Consider the following 15,802-nt stretch of genomic DNA (forward strand, 5'->3'; position numbering starts at 1 on the left):
CTAATTAGTGGTTAGTGCTGCTGGCACAGTGGCGACTGCTAATCAGTGGTTGTTGATGCTGACACCATGGCAACTGCTAATCATTGGTTGTTGCTGGCACTGTGGCGATGGCTAAACAGTGATTGCTACTTCTGGCACCGTGGCGATTGCTAATCAGTGATGGTTGCTGCTGCTTGCACCATGGCAACTGCTAATCAGTGGTTGTTGTTGCTGCTGCTGCTTGCACCATGGCAACTGCTAATCAGTGGTTGTTGCTGCTGCTGGCACCGTGGCGACTGCTAATCAGTAGTTGCTAAATTGTGCAGAGAGGTGCTTCATTTACTCCACATTAGAAGGCGGTCAGTGTAATGAAGCCCCACTTTTTCTTATAAAGGTGGTTCAGCATCCAATCTGAAGTTCTGCCTCCCCCTGCTCACTCGTGACACCTGGAGTCATTTACCATTGTAGTTACTATTACACTACAAAAAACTTCAAGGTCTTTAAAAAAAACAAAAAACATTTTTCACTTGCTTCCACAGAATCAAATTTTAAGGACCCTGCTATTGGTGGGGGACTACCTGTACTGAGAATAAACTATAAAAATATGTCCGTAAATGTGGACTTCCATTGCCATTATTTTTGTAGTCCTATAGCAATTAGGCTGAAACTACAGAGTGGAGGAGGGTAGGCCAAATGGCTGCACATTGTGTGGGAATCCCTGGTCTAGACTATAGACAATACTACTAGTTTAGATTCCCTTTAAGTGGAGTGTTTTACAGTACACAGCAAATCTCATGACAGAGGCCATTAACCTTCCTTTTGCTGTCTTTTCTGGTCTATACAGGTACACTTCTGTACGTATATCTGCTCGTCTGATAGCGTCCACTGCAAACAGGATTATGCTCATATTTGTAAACAGCTACCAACCTACCAGTGCATAATATGATCGGAGTACAGCAGGGCAGGAGATAGGGAAGGTAATAGTATTCTTGAAAGCCCAAATTCATGTTTCCATTTATTGGTAATTTTAGTTGTATACCTGAAAGTTTTGTAAAGATTGTGTTTGCAAAATAAAGGAAATTTGCTGATTTAGGTGGCTGCATGGGGAAGGTGGAGGGGGAACTTCATTCAACAATACAATCACGCTCCCGTTATTCCCATATGGCTAAGTCAGGGAGCACACTTACCAGAGTCGTGCACGTGCACATGTACATGTGACAAAAACACACGCCACTGCACTGGCCATTGATTTGAATGGCTTGCTCGGGAAACGCACGATGCACATTATTTTTTTTGCCGCAATTTAAAAGCAGACAGCTGTTTTTCCTACACAATGTACATGTTCCTGATTACGGTCAGTAGATGTGATCAGCTTAATGGACTACATCTCCTGGTATACATTGCAGCAGCCAAGCCCACGCGACATCGGCACAGGAACAGAAAAGATGGATGCCTGCATATAGACGGGGAGACTATGGAGCAGCCTGCTGTAGGTAAGTGAATGCACACTACCTCTCAAAGCCCACACTATACTCCCTTAGGGGAAGCTTCCATTGATAGGTTTGTGTATAATTTTCCTTTAAAGAGAAGGGAGGTAAAGAAAAATGAGGGGAAGCAGTGGGCATGAGGACTGCTGCCTATATATGCCTGCTCCTTTGCCTTGGATATCTTTTACACAGATGAAGATTACTGTTACATTGTTCCACTATTTACCTGAAGGCATACATTTAAAATCGGCGCAGCAAGACCTGGGCGCAGGATACAGCTGGTATATGGCTGATCCTGCTGCTGCACAAGTCCGGGCCGTGTTAATTACTATTCCCCCTCCAGGCTGTCATGGATAGTGGGGAATGGTATAATTCAGCTTCCAGCAATTACTGGAAGCCGAATTATTGTTTTAAAAGCAACTTCAGCTCAGTCTTCTAACGGCGCCGACGTTACTCACTGAGCACCGCTGTAGATGTACCGTATTTCGCGCCGTATAAGACGCTCCGGAATATAAGACGCACCCAGGTTTAGAGGGCAAAAACCAGGGGAAAAAAAATATATATACTAAACCTGGGGCGTCCATGTTCCAGGAGCGTCTTGTACATGTTATCCCCCAAATGGTACTCCTGTGTGCCCCATCTGTCCTGCTGTGTGCCCCCATATGTCCTGCTGTGTGCCCCATGTGTCCTCCTTTGTCCTGTCCCCACCCACACGTGCCTCAGCTTTTGCCCTCTAATCACCTCCTGCCCCCCATGTGCAACTCCCCCGGTCCCCCCTGCATGCCTCCGATATCCCAGCGTGTCTCCGATATCCCTATTGTATGTATTTCCCCCCTCAAGGTCTGCAGCATCAGCGGCTTACCAGATCCATGCCGCCGCGAGAACTGCAGACACCCGGCATCTCCATACGCTTCCTCTATTGTGCGCTTGTACTGATGACGTCATGAGTACAAGCGCACAATAGAGGAAGCGTATGGAGATGCCGGGTGTCTGCAGTTCTCGCGGCGGCATGGATCTGGTAAGCCGCTGATGCTGCAGACACTGAGGGGGGAAATACATACAATAGGGATATCGGAGACACGCTGGGATATCGGAGACACGAGGGGGGACCGGGGGAGTCGCACACGGGGGGCAGAAGGTAATTAGAGGACAAAAGCTGAGGCACGGGGTAGTCTAACGCTGCGGGCACACAGGCAGGGAATCCCTAACATGGCGGCGGGTCGGATCGGCGGGCGTTTGCAATTTGGGGGTTCCCTGCCTTAGCCGTACAAGACGCAGGGACTTTTTCTCCCCATTTTTGGGGGAGAAAAAGTGCGTCTTATACGGCGCCAAATACAGTAATTCCTATTATTATAGTCTATGGTGGCGCCGGCTGCACCAAAATCTTCCTGCGCTGAAAAGGACTGCTTCGACCTGAAGAGTGATGTACCTCTCCCCATTTTTACTTCTGAAAACCTCTCTGGGAAGCTATTTTACATGCAACAATAGGATTAACCTATTACTGATTAACTTTCTTAGGGATGAGATGTTCCACCTGGTGTGTGTATTTTGTTTTTTAAATATGTTATGGCTATCAAATTCCATGTAAGGTTGGGAGGATAAATATTTGGAGAAACCACCCAAAAAATATTAGCATCCAACTTTATTGTATCAAAAAGTACAAAATATTTGACAAAAGTTTTTGTCAAAAATGATAACTCTTCAGACAGGGAGTCAATTTCAAAAAAAGGATCATACAGTTTAACAATTTACCTCCTAAGTGTAGAGTTGCTGTCTCCTGCCTCAGATTTCTTAGTTGCAGCTGAAGTGGAGAACTCCGATTCAGGTCTCAGAGAAGCAGTGGACCAACATGACAGGAATGAATTACGGTAGGTCTTGGTGTGAACGTTTTTTTGATTCATGCATTTTCCTGTTTTCTCAGACAATGATGGAAAGTGCATCTGCTATTACGTCTAGGCATGGGTTACAACTGTCTGCCACTCATCTTCCTTTGACACATTTTTATTTTTCAGTGTTTTTATTTTATACTGGGGACTCATATTTTTGTATATAACACATAGTGTTTGATCCTAGATTCTTTGTTTTGTAAAGGCCTGATGAAGGGTCATTAGTGACCTGAAACGGACTAGTGTAATTGCCTGAATAAAATTGTCAAACTGTATGCTTTTTTTTTTTAAATGATCGACTCTGTGTCTAAAGAGTTTTGTTTTTTGACAAAAAAAAATTTGCAGAAATATTTTGTAATTTTTCATACAATAAAGTTGGAAATTAATCATTTATGGTAGTTTCTCCAAATACTTATCCTAAGTCTACAATGTGTTGATCAGAGTGTGGTGGACTACTCAAAACTCCTCACCAAACTATCGTATACACTTACCAAATTCAGCATGAGCACGCATTTGTCATGACATCTGCAGTGTGGTCGTAGTAATATTGTAAATTAAAGATGGGGTTTAAATTATTTGTAAATCATTCTGTTTTTTAATTTACATTTCACACAGTATCCCAACTTTTGGGGGGAAAAAGAATTGTACACATATCTCAAGGTACCTGAAAATACATTTGTTGTATTCCAGATTTCATGTATTTCAAAGGAGCCTCACAGTTTCCAGTTGTCACTGCCCGAGGCTTTTAGTGACAAAACCCATCGCATTGAAAAAAAAACAAAAAAAAAAACAAAAAAAAAACACTACAAAGGGTCGCCATAAAATTAGTTTGATTTGGAAATCCAAACATTTTCCTGCTAAAGATAAAATCGCCACTGCACTATTACAGGGATTATCAAAACAAAACAAAACAAAATCAATAAATTAAAAAGGCTTATATCTGCCTACTAGACAAAGAGGAAACTTCTGGGTGACAGCTACACCGATTGTAAGCAACAGAATCCTGTTTTTCTTGACATGCACAGTTCCCTCTGAAAAAGATAGAACATAAATGCACAATAACTGCTGTCAGTACTGTCTGTATCCCGAAAAATTAGTCTGTTTTTACACAGATGTTACTTTAAGACAAAAGCAGGTAGGCTAACTATATGTTTACTAAGGAGTTGAAGACCAGTTTTCATCATAGGTTCTTTAATGATAGGTCTCATAAAAGACTCAAATTTCTTCACTTCTCTGGAACTCCCTCAGTTTGTTCAGTAGTCACCCACATGTACCCGCTTTAGGTGCAATCTGAAAACTCGCCTCTTTAAACAAAAATGTAATCTCACCAAAGACACTTCCTGGCATTCAGTTTCTGCAGGGTTTCTGTGCAAAATGTTATTTAATGAATTTTCATAAAATGTTTACCTGCAACTTACCAAAATGTGTCAAGCAAGGGTCTAGCATACATTGAGTATAATAAAAGTTTCCAACGCAAAATCATGTGAAAATTTTTAAATTTTCCATTTCTGCTGGGTCACACTCCCCACCCTTCAACTTTTTGGCAGAAAACGTGCAGTTTTTGCATTGAAATTTGTGTTCTAATTTTCACATGCAGGTTTCCAGAGCGTGCAAGGGCAAATTTTAATGCAAAGAAAAAAAAAAAAAGCATTCTAGAGGAGACAAGCTCGTCCATGCTGCCAGGGAGGTTAAAGATAAACTCCAACCAAGAATTGAACTTTATCCCAATCAGTAGCTGATACCCCCTTTTACATGAGAAATCTATTCCTTTTCTCAAACAGACCATCAGGGGGGCACTGTATGGCTGATAGTGGTGAAACCCCTCCCACAAGAAACTGAGGACCATGGTACTCCTGGCAGCTTCCTGTCTGTGAACCCTGTTACATTGTGGGAAATAGCTGAATATAAATATATCAGAATATAAATCAGGGATTTAAAAGATTTTACAATGGGCAAACACTGACTAAATCATTTAGACATAATTATTGTAAAAATGATGCACTTTTTTGTATTACATTATTTTCACTGGAGTTCCTCTTTAGCGAACCATGGATCACCACACTACTATTATCCACCTTCATGTATGATGCATCACTGACTTGTTCAATTGTCATTTGCCTGTAACTCAATCCCTTGTAACGCTATATTTTGTATGCTCTATTGTACAATGCCATGGAAGATTCTGGTGCCATATAAATCCACAACAATGTTATCCCAGACTGTAGCTTGGCTTTAAGCTATCACTTAGTGTATTTGGTACTGTACCTGGAGTTGGGTTTTAGAATATAGAGCAAAATAATTCAATGGATTGGTTTGACTTTATCAAGAAAGTGGGAACATGCTCCTTTCATAAATTCATCACGGTTCACAGGGACACCTGCATTTTTACCTAAGAGTGCACGGTCCATAGCAATAGCCAAACAGTCAGGCCCCAGCTTGGAACCAGCCTCTAAATAACTAGCGGGAACTGATAAGTCACTAGCAACCAGTGCTTCTTCCAAAGTGCTCAGTACTGCTTGACAGACTCTTTGGTCCACCTGGTTATCTCCATCCAGAACAGTGAACAAGGTGTCTGCTTTAGATCTGAACTCTATCAAGACAAAGCAGGTGAGTACGCCATAACGGAAGACATCAAATGGCACAGCCTCATAGTCACGACACTTTATCTTCTTCAGAAGAGCAGAGGAAATCTCACTGGGAAGATCACTGTCCTGGCAAATCTTGCTCAACACCTCACTGTAAGTCTTGCCATTTAAACCTGGCTTTTTCTTCCGACCTTCAGCACTGAGACAGTCATAGGCAATGCTTAGGTTGTTGTTAAAGGCAGTCCTGTCAATAAGGAAAAATAGTTTACAAGAAGACATTTTTATATCATTACCTGTACATGTAGCTGCACATGAAGTGACGTAGCGGCAGGGATGCGACGCAGTGGCGAGCGCACGAACAGCGGTGGGGATACAAATACTCACTTGCAGGCAGCCAGCTTCATCCTGAATGATGTACTAGCTTCATTGTACTTCCTGTTCTTGCATCACATTTCCCTGAAACAGCGCCCCCTGGGTGCTATTACAAGATGATGCAAAACCAGGAAGTTGAATGAAGCCCGTACATCGGTGAAGGACCTTGCTGCCGGCAAATGAGTATTTATCCCTGCTGCTGCATCCCCTCTACCCCCCCCCCCCCCGGCTCTCTGTGCTGCGGCCACCTATTTCTGGCTACACCTATCCCTGGCTACCTTTGCTGCAAGCACCTACTACTGGCTACACCTATCTTGAGAGCACCTACTACTGGCTTCACCTGTCCCTGGCTACCTTTGCTGCGAGCACCTACTACTGGCTACACCTATCCTGCGAGCACCTACTACTGGCTACACCTATCCTGCGAGCACCTACTACTGGCTACACCTATCCTGCGAGCACCTACTACTGGCTACACCTATCCCTGGCTACCTTTGTTGCAAGCACCTACTACTGGCTACACCTATGCTGCGAACACCTACTACTGGCTACCTTTGCTGCGAGCACCTACTACTGGCTACCTTTGCTGCGAGCACCAACTACTGGCTACACCTATCCCTAGCTACCTTTGCTGCGAGCACCTACTACTGGCTACACCTATCCTGCGAGCACCTACTACTGGCTACACCTCTCACTGGCTACCTATGCTGCGAGCACCTACTACTGATTACACCTATCCCTGGCTACCTTTGCTGCGAGCACCTACTACTGACTGCACCTATCCCTAGCTACCTATGCTGCGAGCACCTACTACTGGCTACACCTATCCCTAGTTACCTATGCTGCGAGCACCTACTACTGGCTACACCTATCCTGTGAGCACCTACTACTGGCTACATCTGTCCCTGGCTACCTTTGCTGCGAGCACCTACTACTGGCTACACCTATCCCCGGCTACCTATGCTGAGAGCACCTACTACTGGCTACACCTATCCCTGGCTACCTATGCTGCGAGCACCTACTACTGGCTACACCTATCCTGTGAGCACCTACTACTGGCTACATCTGTCCCTGGCTACCTTCGCTGCAAGCACCTACTACTGGCTACACCTATCCTGCGAGCACCTACTACTGGCTACACCGGTCCCTGGCTACCTATGCTGCGAGCACCTACTACTGGCTACACCTATCCTGTGAGCACCTACTACTGGATACACCTGTCCCTGGCTACCTATGCTGAGAGCACCTACTACTGGCTACACCTGTCCCTGGCTACCTTTGCTGCAAGCACCTACTACTGGCTACACCTATCCTGTGAGCACCTACTACTGGCTACACCTGTCCCTGGCTACCTATGCTGCGAGCACCTACTACTGGCTACACCTATCCTGTGAGCACCTACTACTGGCTACACCTGTCCCTGGCTACCTATGCTGAGAGCACCTACTACTGGCTACACCTATCCCTGGCTACCTATCCTGCGAGCACCTACTACTGGATACACCTGTCCCTGGCTACCTATGCTGAGAGCACCTACTACTGGCTACACCTATCCCTGGCTACCTATGCTGCGAGCACCTACTACTGGCTACACCTATCCTGCGAGCACCTACTACTGGCTACACCTGTCCCTGGCTACCTGTGCCGGAAGCACCTACTACTGGCTACACCTATCCCTGGCTACCTTTGCCGCGAGCACCTACTACTGGCTACACCTATCCCTGGCCACCTTTGCCGCGAGCACCTACTACTGGCTACACCTATCCCTGGCCACCTTTGCTGCGAGCACCTACTACTGGCTACACCTATCCCTGCCTACCTATACTGCGGCCACCTATTACTGGTTACACCTATCCCTGGCTACCTTTGCTGCGAGCACCTACTACTGGCTACACCTATCCTGCGAGCACCTACTACTGGCTACACCTATCCCTGCCTACCTATACTGCGGCCACCTATTACTGGTTACACCTATCCCTGGCTACGAATACTGCGGCCACCAATTACTGGCTACACCTAGCCCTAGCTACATATGCTGTGGCCACCTACTACTGGCTACAAAGGGGGGGCCCGGGTCCAAATTGTATAGAACCGTATACCGTAATACCGTCATACCGTGGTATTTTTTTTTGACAGTTATCTTACCATGGAATTTCATACCGTTGCAACCCTAGTAGGTGGTTTATTGTTTCTTATACAGTTTGGGAGGCAAACATAACTCTACTTTTGTATGCAAGTACAGATATCTTTTAAACTATGTAATAAAGTTAGATTGCCTTGGATAAAAATCAAAGTGCAATTATCTCCTCACAGTGCTGATCCTTAGCAATCCACCACATTCGATAGTATCCTTGCATGCCCTTCTGCACTAGGAACATCCTACAGGATGCTCTGACGCTGCATCTGTACAATCATTTCTAAACTGTCGCCTGAAATTAGCATGAATGCTCATTTAGAGGCCAGTTATCTAGCATGTGTACATGGCATCAGTCCAGCAACTCTGTTGGCAGTTTAGCAGTGTACATTGACTTTGTAAGGCAACCTGTTGGCATCAGATGAAAAGATCAGGATGCAACTCTCATAAAGCTTCCTGTCAGCCTAAAGATAGCCATACACTGGTCGATTTGCCATCAGATTTGACCAACAGATAGATCCCTCTCTGATTGAATCTGATCAGAGAGGAATCGTATGGCTGCCTTTACTGCAAAGAAAATTGTGAATCGATTTCAGCATGAAACCGTTCACAATCTGTGGTGGTGCTACCAGTGCCCCCGCCCGCATACATTACCTGCTCCGGCCAGCGCGACTCCCCCTCTTTCCCCTCAGCTTCTTCTCCGCTCTGGTCTCCGGTCCGGCTGGCTTGTCTTCACTGAACTTCTTGTCCGGGGGAAGTTTAAACAGTAGAGGGCGCTCTACTGTTTAAACTTCCTGCCGGGACAGGAAGTTCAATGAAGCAGGAGCCGGTCCGGAACCCAGGGCGGAGAAGAAGCTGCGGGGACAGAGGGGGAGTCGCGCCGTCCGGAGCAGGTAATGTATTGCCGCTAGTGTCGGTCATCGAGCATTCGAACACCGCTATCGACGCACTTCCGACCCGCCGGCGATCGAGGGAAATCTTCTGCACGGACGGATCGACGGGAATCGGTGGGAACGATTGATTTCAGACGGAAATCGATCGTTCTGTCAGTGTTTGCGCAACGATTTCACAGCAGATTCGATCAAAGTGATCGAATCTGCTGTATATCGGCAGCAAAATCGTTAGGTGTATGGGCAGCTTAACATGGTTACTGCATTCAGAGTGCAAATGAATGGAACACAATTAGTTAAACTTGGAGAAATTTGTTGAGAAAATCTCAAAGTTTTCACTTTGATTCTATTATGTAGGTAGATACATACATATCTCTCAACTTGGATCACCACCACTGCCCAATAATGGCCACTCAGCTTTGCCTTTATTAATAGCTATTTGTTTTGATAAATTCACAATGCAGTAAAATGTACTAACATGACAGAAAATGACATCATACTATCAATTTGATAGTATGATGTAATTTTCTGTCAATGCATGTTTGTAAATGTTACTGTACATTGTGAATTTAGTGCTAAAGCTTGATTTGAAAAAAAAAAAAAAAAAAAAAAAAAAAAAAAAATCGTAAAAAAAAAAAAATCAAAATCGAAATTTGACAGAAAAATTAAAAATCGCCATTCAATATTTTCCCAAAATTTTCTGTCAAAGCCAATTCTGATTGGCCAACGATTGCCCAATTTTACCACTTCCATGTAATATGAGAATCTGTTAGCCCTCATACGGTGTAGAAATGGTACAGTGTATTCAGGTCAGTAGGCAAAATACAGTACTGCAATTCTTCAATAATGAATATTCTCCATTATAACAAGGTTAATGTTTTTTGTGGAATGGATTGATACTAGACGAGTAGAATCCCTTTATAGTAAACTCCAAAGGACCAGGAAAAGTAGTTTACTATAGCGGAAATTGTCATAGCAATTGTCATTGGCACATAAAGTATACTATAGTACTGTATCTTAATTCAGTCAATAGTTGGCAGTAATTTTTATTTTCATAGCTTCAGCAAGCAAGCACAGAAAACATATGAGCTAGCTCAAAATTCACAGTGCTCAATATACTTGCAGCAGCTTGCACAGGAAGCATAGGTCTCATTAGTTGATAGATACAGTACTGGTTGTGTGCTCCACTACCCACATTTCTGTGCAGTCTGGATGATTCTGTAACATTGCAGCTATGCACAAGCAAGTCACAGATGACAGTCAATGCCCTCAGTAATCAAGAAGCAGTTTAAGCTTACATATAATTAAGCCACCGGGAAATTTGGGCACAGAGTAAAGCCGATAAATGGCTCACTCTGCTACTGCAAAAATCCCAGTGATGTTATTTACTATTACCCCTCCAAGTCACCATGGACAGCTATTGCTGTTTTTATATTAATTTTTGCTTTGTTTTTTGACGGCACCCAAAGTACTGTCTGGGTGCCATTTTAGCCGTAATTCCTATTGTGGTGACTAAATCTCCGAAATGGTTTTCACTTGATTCGGCGGCTTACACAAGAAGCACAAGTCTCACCAGCTAGTGTTTTTGAGGGTATCCACGCAGGCCCACAGTAGCATGCAAATAGCCAGCAGGCCACAAATGGTTGCCAGCCCACCGACAGCTCATGGGTCTCAGACTTACGTATGGTGCATGAACACGCCCATTCTCCACTTTAGCCGGATACAGAATACCACAGGGGCCAAAAAATACAAGGTTTAATGTAACATAAGTATTACCGGTATATCAGGGTTTACTATACCAGGTGTTAGGCCCGGTTCACATTAGCGGTCGCCGTCCGGAATCGCCATGCCGGAGCCGGACCGCATGCGGGACGGACGGAACGGACGCACGGCATAGCAATGAAAGTCTATGCGTCCGTTCACATGCGTCCGTTTCGTCCGGACCGGAGCGGATCCGGACTCCGGCATAAGATCCAACATGTGCTATTTTTTGGTCCGGCTCCTCCGGTAGACGTATCCGGAGCGGAGCCGGACTGTTGCATCCGGCCAATACAAACCAATGAGAACCGGAGAGCGCACAACACGCTGGCTATAAAAACCGGACGTTCTACCCCACTTCCTATGCTTTTTCTAGTGGCCATTTTGGATGGGGACCACATGGGCCCAGCGTTCACAGAGTGGAGCAGCAGGGATTTCATGCTGGAGCTCTTTGGCAGCAACAGGTCTGATATGTCTGATAACGAGGAGGTGAGGCCTTCTCCCCACATAGTAGTAGGTGAACAACAGGAAGGAGAGAATTCCCAGGTACGAGTAAAAGATGACTGGATCCATGGTCCCAACTGCAGTCTCTGTATCCACGGATGGTCTCCACACGTCCACCTGTCTCCAACAATGACCCCAGAGCTTCTGCTGACCTCCCAGACCCCAGGTATTTACAGGTTGTTATCTCTTTAAGAAACCGGATCCGGACCGCAACCGTGTTCATACCGCACAGAAAACGGATGCAAACGGACCGGATCCGGATAGGAACCGTACGGATTAGGTCCGGTCCGGATCCGGTGCGGTCCGGACATCCGTTCCGGTTTTTACAAAACCGCAAGTGTGAACGGGGCCTAACTCCCATATACTTATAATTGTGCTTGGCTAGGAAATGGACATTTCGCTTTCTATACCCAAATGATTACTATATCAGGAGTTTACTATAACAAGATTATACTGTATATGTTTAATTTGGCCACTTTTATTTTTTATTTTTTAAGGCATGACGTTGATAGAGATGGTCAGTGAGATGCACAGAATTATGGCTATATGCACATTTCATGCAATTCGACCAAACAATGCAAGCTGGATCCCTTTGCATCTCATCAACCTTCTCTGGAGCCTTATTTCAGGACTAGACCACCTCTAATCTTTGAATTATTACAGGTCTCTGATTAGAACACCATTCAGAATAAATAGGTCTGCCTTTGCCTAAACTTACTTGAATTCTGATTGCATTATTTGCTAGGAGAACACCATCATTTGCATTAAAGTAGTAGGTTCCTTCGCACCCACATTTCATACCTCCCAACTTTTGGAGATAAGAAAGAGGGACACAAGCCACGCCCCTGCCACACCCCTATAGTCAGGCATGTTATAAAGATTTCATAAGGAAAATGTGTTTTATAATTTAAACCACATTGGTCCTTTCTATCTTGGTTCATTTCCCTTCATATTAACAAATTAAAATAAGAAATATATCAATTTAAATGATGGAAATAACGTTTAGAATCAACTAAACATTTTTTTTTTGAGTAGAAAAACATTTACTTACATAGATCTGTACATCAGACCTGAAAGAGGGACAAATGAAGAGGAAAGAGGGACAGTTGGGAGCTATGCATTATGATTCTAGTTTTTATGACTGCATATATTTTGCCATACCCCATCTATTAGAATAATGCACAACTTGTACGTGTTGGTTTCCTTTGGTTTTATTATCCCTAAAGCATCCTTTCCCTATGGGCTATTCCTGCACCCACCCCGATGGTCCCCTGCATCAGCACACAGTAGGCAGACCTCTGAGAGTGATGAGCCAGCTTCAGGTACCACAGGGCGCGGCTTAGGCGCTGCTGTCCCAGCAGATGAGGGCCGCGTTCACCACCAGTCGCTGCAGAGCCCAGGCCGAGCTTTCCGAAGTAATCCGCAAGGAAAGCCATCGGATCCTCAGGCCTGGATTCCAGTAATTTGAGCATGGCTTCTCTGAGCACGTCGCGGACCCCAGCCTGTGCCAGGAAATCAGCCTCGCTGGTCTGTCGCGGTGGAGGCCGGGGGACCGGAGAGCTGCCCGCTGCACGCCTCTTGTCTGCTATACTCATGCTGCTCAAAGGAGTCCTGTCGGACGCCATCTTTGTGGAGGTAGCGCTACAACATCCGTTACCAAGTGTTCTGTCACTTTTAGTTATACCTATCGGAAACCACTACTTTCATGAAAGCGCATGCGCGCACATGCGCCAACCTAAAAGCAGCGCTTTCCGACGGGGAGCTAAAAGTGACAGAACACCGGAAGTGGGCGATGTGGGAATGATGCGAAGGGGCCGCCGTTTCCATGGAAGTGTGGCCCGGTGAGCTGTAAGGGCCTACCTGCCGAGTCTCTCCCGGTGTCGGGATGACGGGCCTAAGCTCACCATGACCGGGGAAAAGAAAAAGAAGAAGAGGTTAAATCGCAGCATCTTGCTGGCCAAGAAGATTATCATTAAGGATGGAGGGACGGTGAGTGGAGTCATGACGGCAGCACACATCTGTCGGAAGTGTCATGGCACTAGTAACAGGCACCTCGGAGTCAGGCGCTGGAGGATGACAACAACATATGGCAGCAACTGGTGACTTGAATGATGATATGCATAGGATGTCATGGTGCACCCAAGCTGTGTGACGTCAGTGTTAAGGATGTAATATGCCTTGGCTTCATGTGAATGTTTGATGGGCATGGTGACAAGATGATTAAGCTGCTGGTGTTTATAGTATTGCAGCTGTATTGTGTAACATCATTAGCACTGAACACATAAGTCGGCATTGTAGCAGTTTTTGCTTTGTAGTAGGAGAGTCACAGGTGGAGTGTGAAGGAGCACAGCTGTTATGTGTGTGACTTTGTGTGGTGAAAAGGTGAACATGGCACTGATATGAAACAATCGGTGGCTAGAAGAACTTTCTCGTAGATGTATCCTCCATGGTATACACTCAGGGCCGGATTTCTACTTTTCAACACCCAAGGCCAGCGATTACCAGCCGCCCCCCCCCCCCCCCCTTCTAAATGAAGCATGTACATGTGTTAGATTATAGCGCATGGCATGCTTTGTCAGTTGTATTTTACCCCTACATCCCCGACAATGTTAAGTTGGTCCCACCACAAAAACTGGCCTAACTATGACTATGGTAGAGATAAGATTTTGAGCTCCTCTGAGGACAGTCAGTGACATGACTATGTACTCTGTAAAGTGCTACAGGAGATGTCAGTGCTATATAAATACATAATAATAATAGTAATACGGTAGGACATTAGTCTATGACTATGGTGGGATTAGATTGTGAGCTCCTATGAGGACAGTCAGTGACATGACTATGCACTCTGTAATGTGCTGAAGAAGATGTCATAAATACATAATAATAATATCTTATTTTGTAGCCAGCTCTGGTACACTTTAAATACATTGGCAGAAGTTCACAGATAAGCATGATAGAGAAAGCAACAAGAGTGGGTTGGCAGGGAAAGTGAGACAGGACAGTGGGCATAGAGATAGTGAGAAGGGATAATGAGAGCACTAGCCTAGAGGGAGAGAAGAGACAGGGTGGGCAGTGAAATAATACAACTATTTGTCAGCCTAGTTAGATTACAAGTATATGCCATATGAAAAAGTATATTTGCAGAACATAATCATTCTGCCTTTGCATCCCCACCAACAACCCACACACAGCACAGAGGGACAATGCCTGCACCCCCAGTGTTCTCTCCCCCAAACATTGCCTTGTCCCTGGTAAGTTTCAGAATGCAGCCATGCAAGACAGACAGCAGATTCGTATTGCAGAGCAGCCAGTCTTATCTTAACACATGCCTGACATTCTGACGCTGCCTGCAGAGACCATGAAGGAAAGGCTGCAGCACGATTGGTTACAAGTACACAGTGTACATGCACAGATGTTGCAGACACACTCTATCCCCCGCGCAGAGCTGACAGTGGCAGTGCAGGCAGAGGCTTTTTCCTATTTACCTCTCCGTACAGGCACTATTGTCTTCCTCCTCCAGCAGGTCTGCTCGGCTGGCTCTAGGCAGCTCCATACTTTGGTACCATGATGCTGAGGGAAGGGGCGGAGAGCCTAGCAAACCTGCTGGAGGAAGGAAATAGTGGGTGCACGAAGGGGTAAATATGATAGAGCCACTGCAAAAAGGGTCAGCAGAGCCTCCCCAGCCTGTGACCTCCCTGCTCGCTCCCCGTTTGGTCAAATCTAAAGCTCACCCTCCTCTAGAGCTGATGAGGGAATAAGGGCAGAGGCTCCATCTGATCGCTGCCTGCCTAAGCCTCTCGTGTACCACCAGGACTTTTCATCCCTGCCGCCATGTGTGACGAGTGACTCACGTGTAATCAGACCCAGCCGTTCAGCCTGCCCGCGGCCGCCCGCTGCTAGCCTATTATCTGCAAACTAACGCTGGGCGGTTGCTGATGTGCTGGGTCTGGCTGCCTTTAGCAGAGTGTGGGAACTGGTGAGAGGAAGTGGAGGAGAGTGCAGGGGAGGCCAGACGGGCGGCATGAATAGCGCGGTCAGACGCTTTGATGTTGCTTGTTCACTGTAAACACTTTACTAGCCCCAGCCGCCCTAAAAGATGCTGAAATTCTGGCGCCCTAGGCATTGGCCTAGGTTGGCCTTGCCATAAATCCGGCCCCGTATACACTTAAGGTAGCCATATATCTAGCGATGTTTGCTTCAGTCAACT

The 15,802-nt window shown here is 45.6% G+C and overlaps 2 protein-coding genes across 2 annotated transcripts in view; one reads left to right on the plus strand and one right to left on the minus strand.

Annotated features, from left to right (window-relative positions):
• Positions 1–3,924: 3,924 nt before the first annotated feature.
• TPGS1 (tubulin polyglutamylase complex subunit 1) lies at positions 3,925–13,316 on the minus strand. Its single transcript, XM_068234066.1, has 2 exons — positions 12,892–13,316; positions 3,925–6,181 (listed from the first exon to the last, which is right to left on the minus strand). Exons 1-2 carry the CDS (start codon positions 13,218–13,220, stop codon positions 5,653–5,655), a joined length of 858 nt encoding a protein of 285 aa, XP_068090167.1. The 5' UTR covers positions 13,221–13,316; the 3' UTR covers positions 3,925–5,652.
• A 31-nt stretch (positions 13,317–13,347) lies between these two features.
• LOC137512572 (hippocampus abundant transcript 1 protein-like) overlaps positions 13,348–15,802 on the plus strand; it is a 64,366-nt gene continuing 61,911 nt past the window's right edge. Inside the window, exon 1 of the mRNA XM_068234065.1 lies at positions 13,348–13,584. Coding sequence (XP_068090166.1) covers positions 13,501–13,584 — 84 coding nt within the window. The 5' untranslated portion in view covers positions 13,348–13,500. The remainder of the gene's footprint in view (positions 13,585–15,802) is intronic.

This window comes from Hyperolius riggenbachi, chromosome 1, assembly GCF_040937935.1.
Source record: "Hyperolius riggenbachi isolate aHypRig1 chromosome 1, aHypRig1.pri, whole genome shotgun sequence".
In the NCBI taxonomy this organism is placed as follows: Eukaryota; Metazoa; Chordata; class Amphibia; order Anura; family Hyperoliidae; genus Hyperolius; species Hyperolius riggenbachi.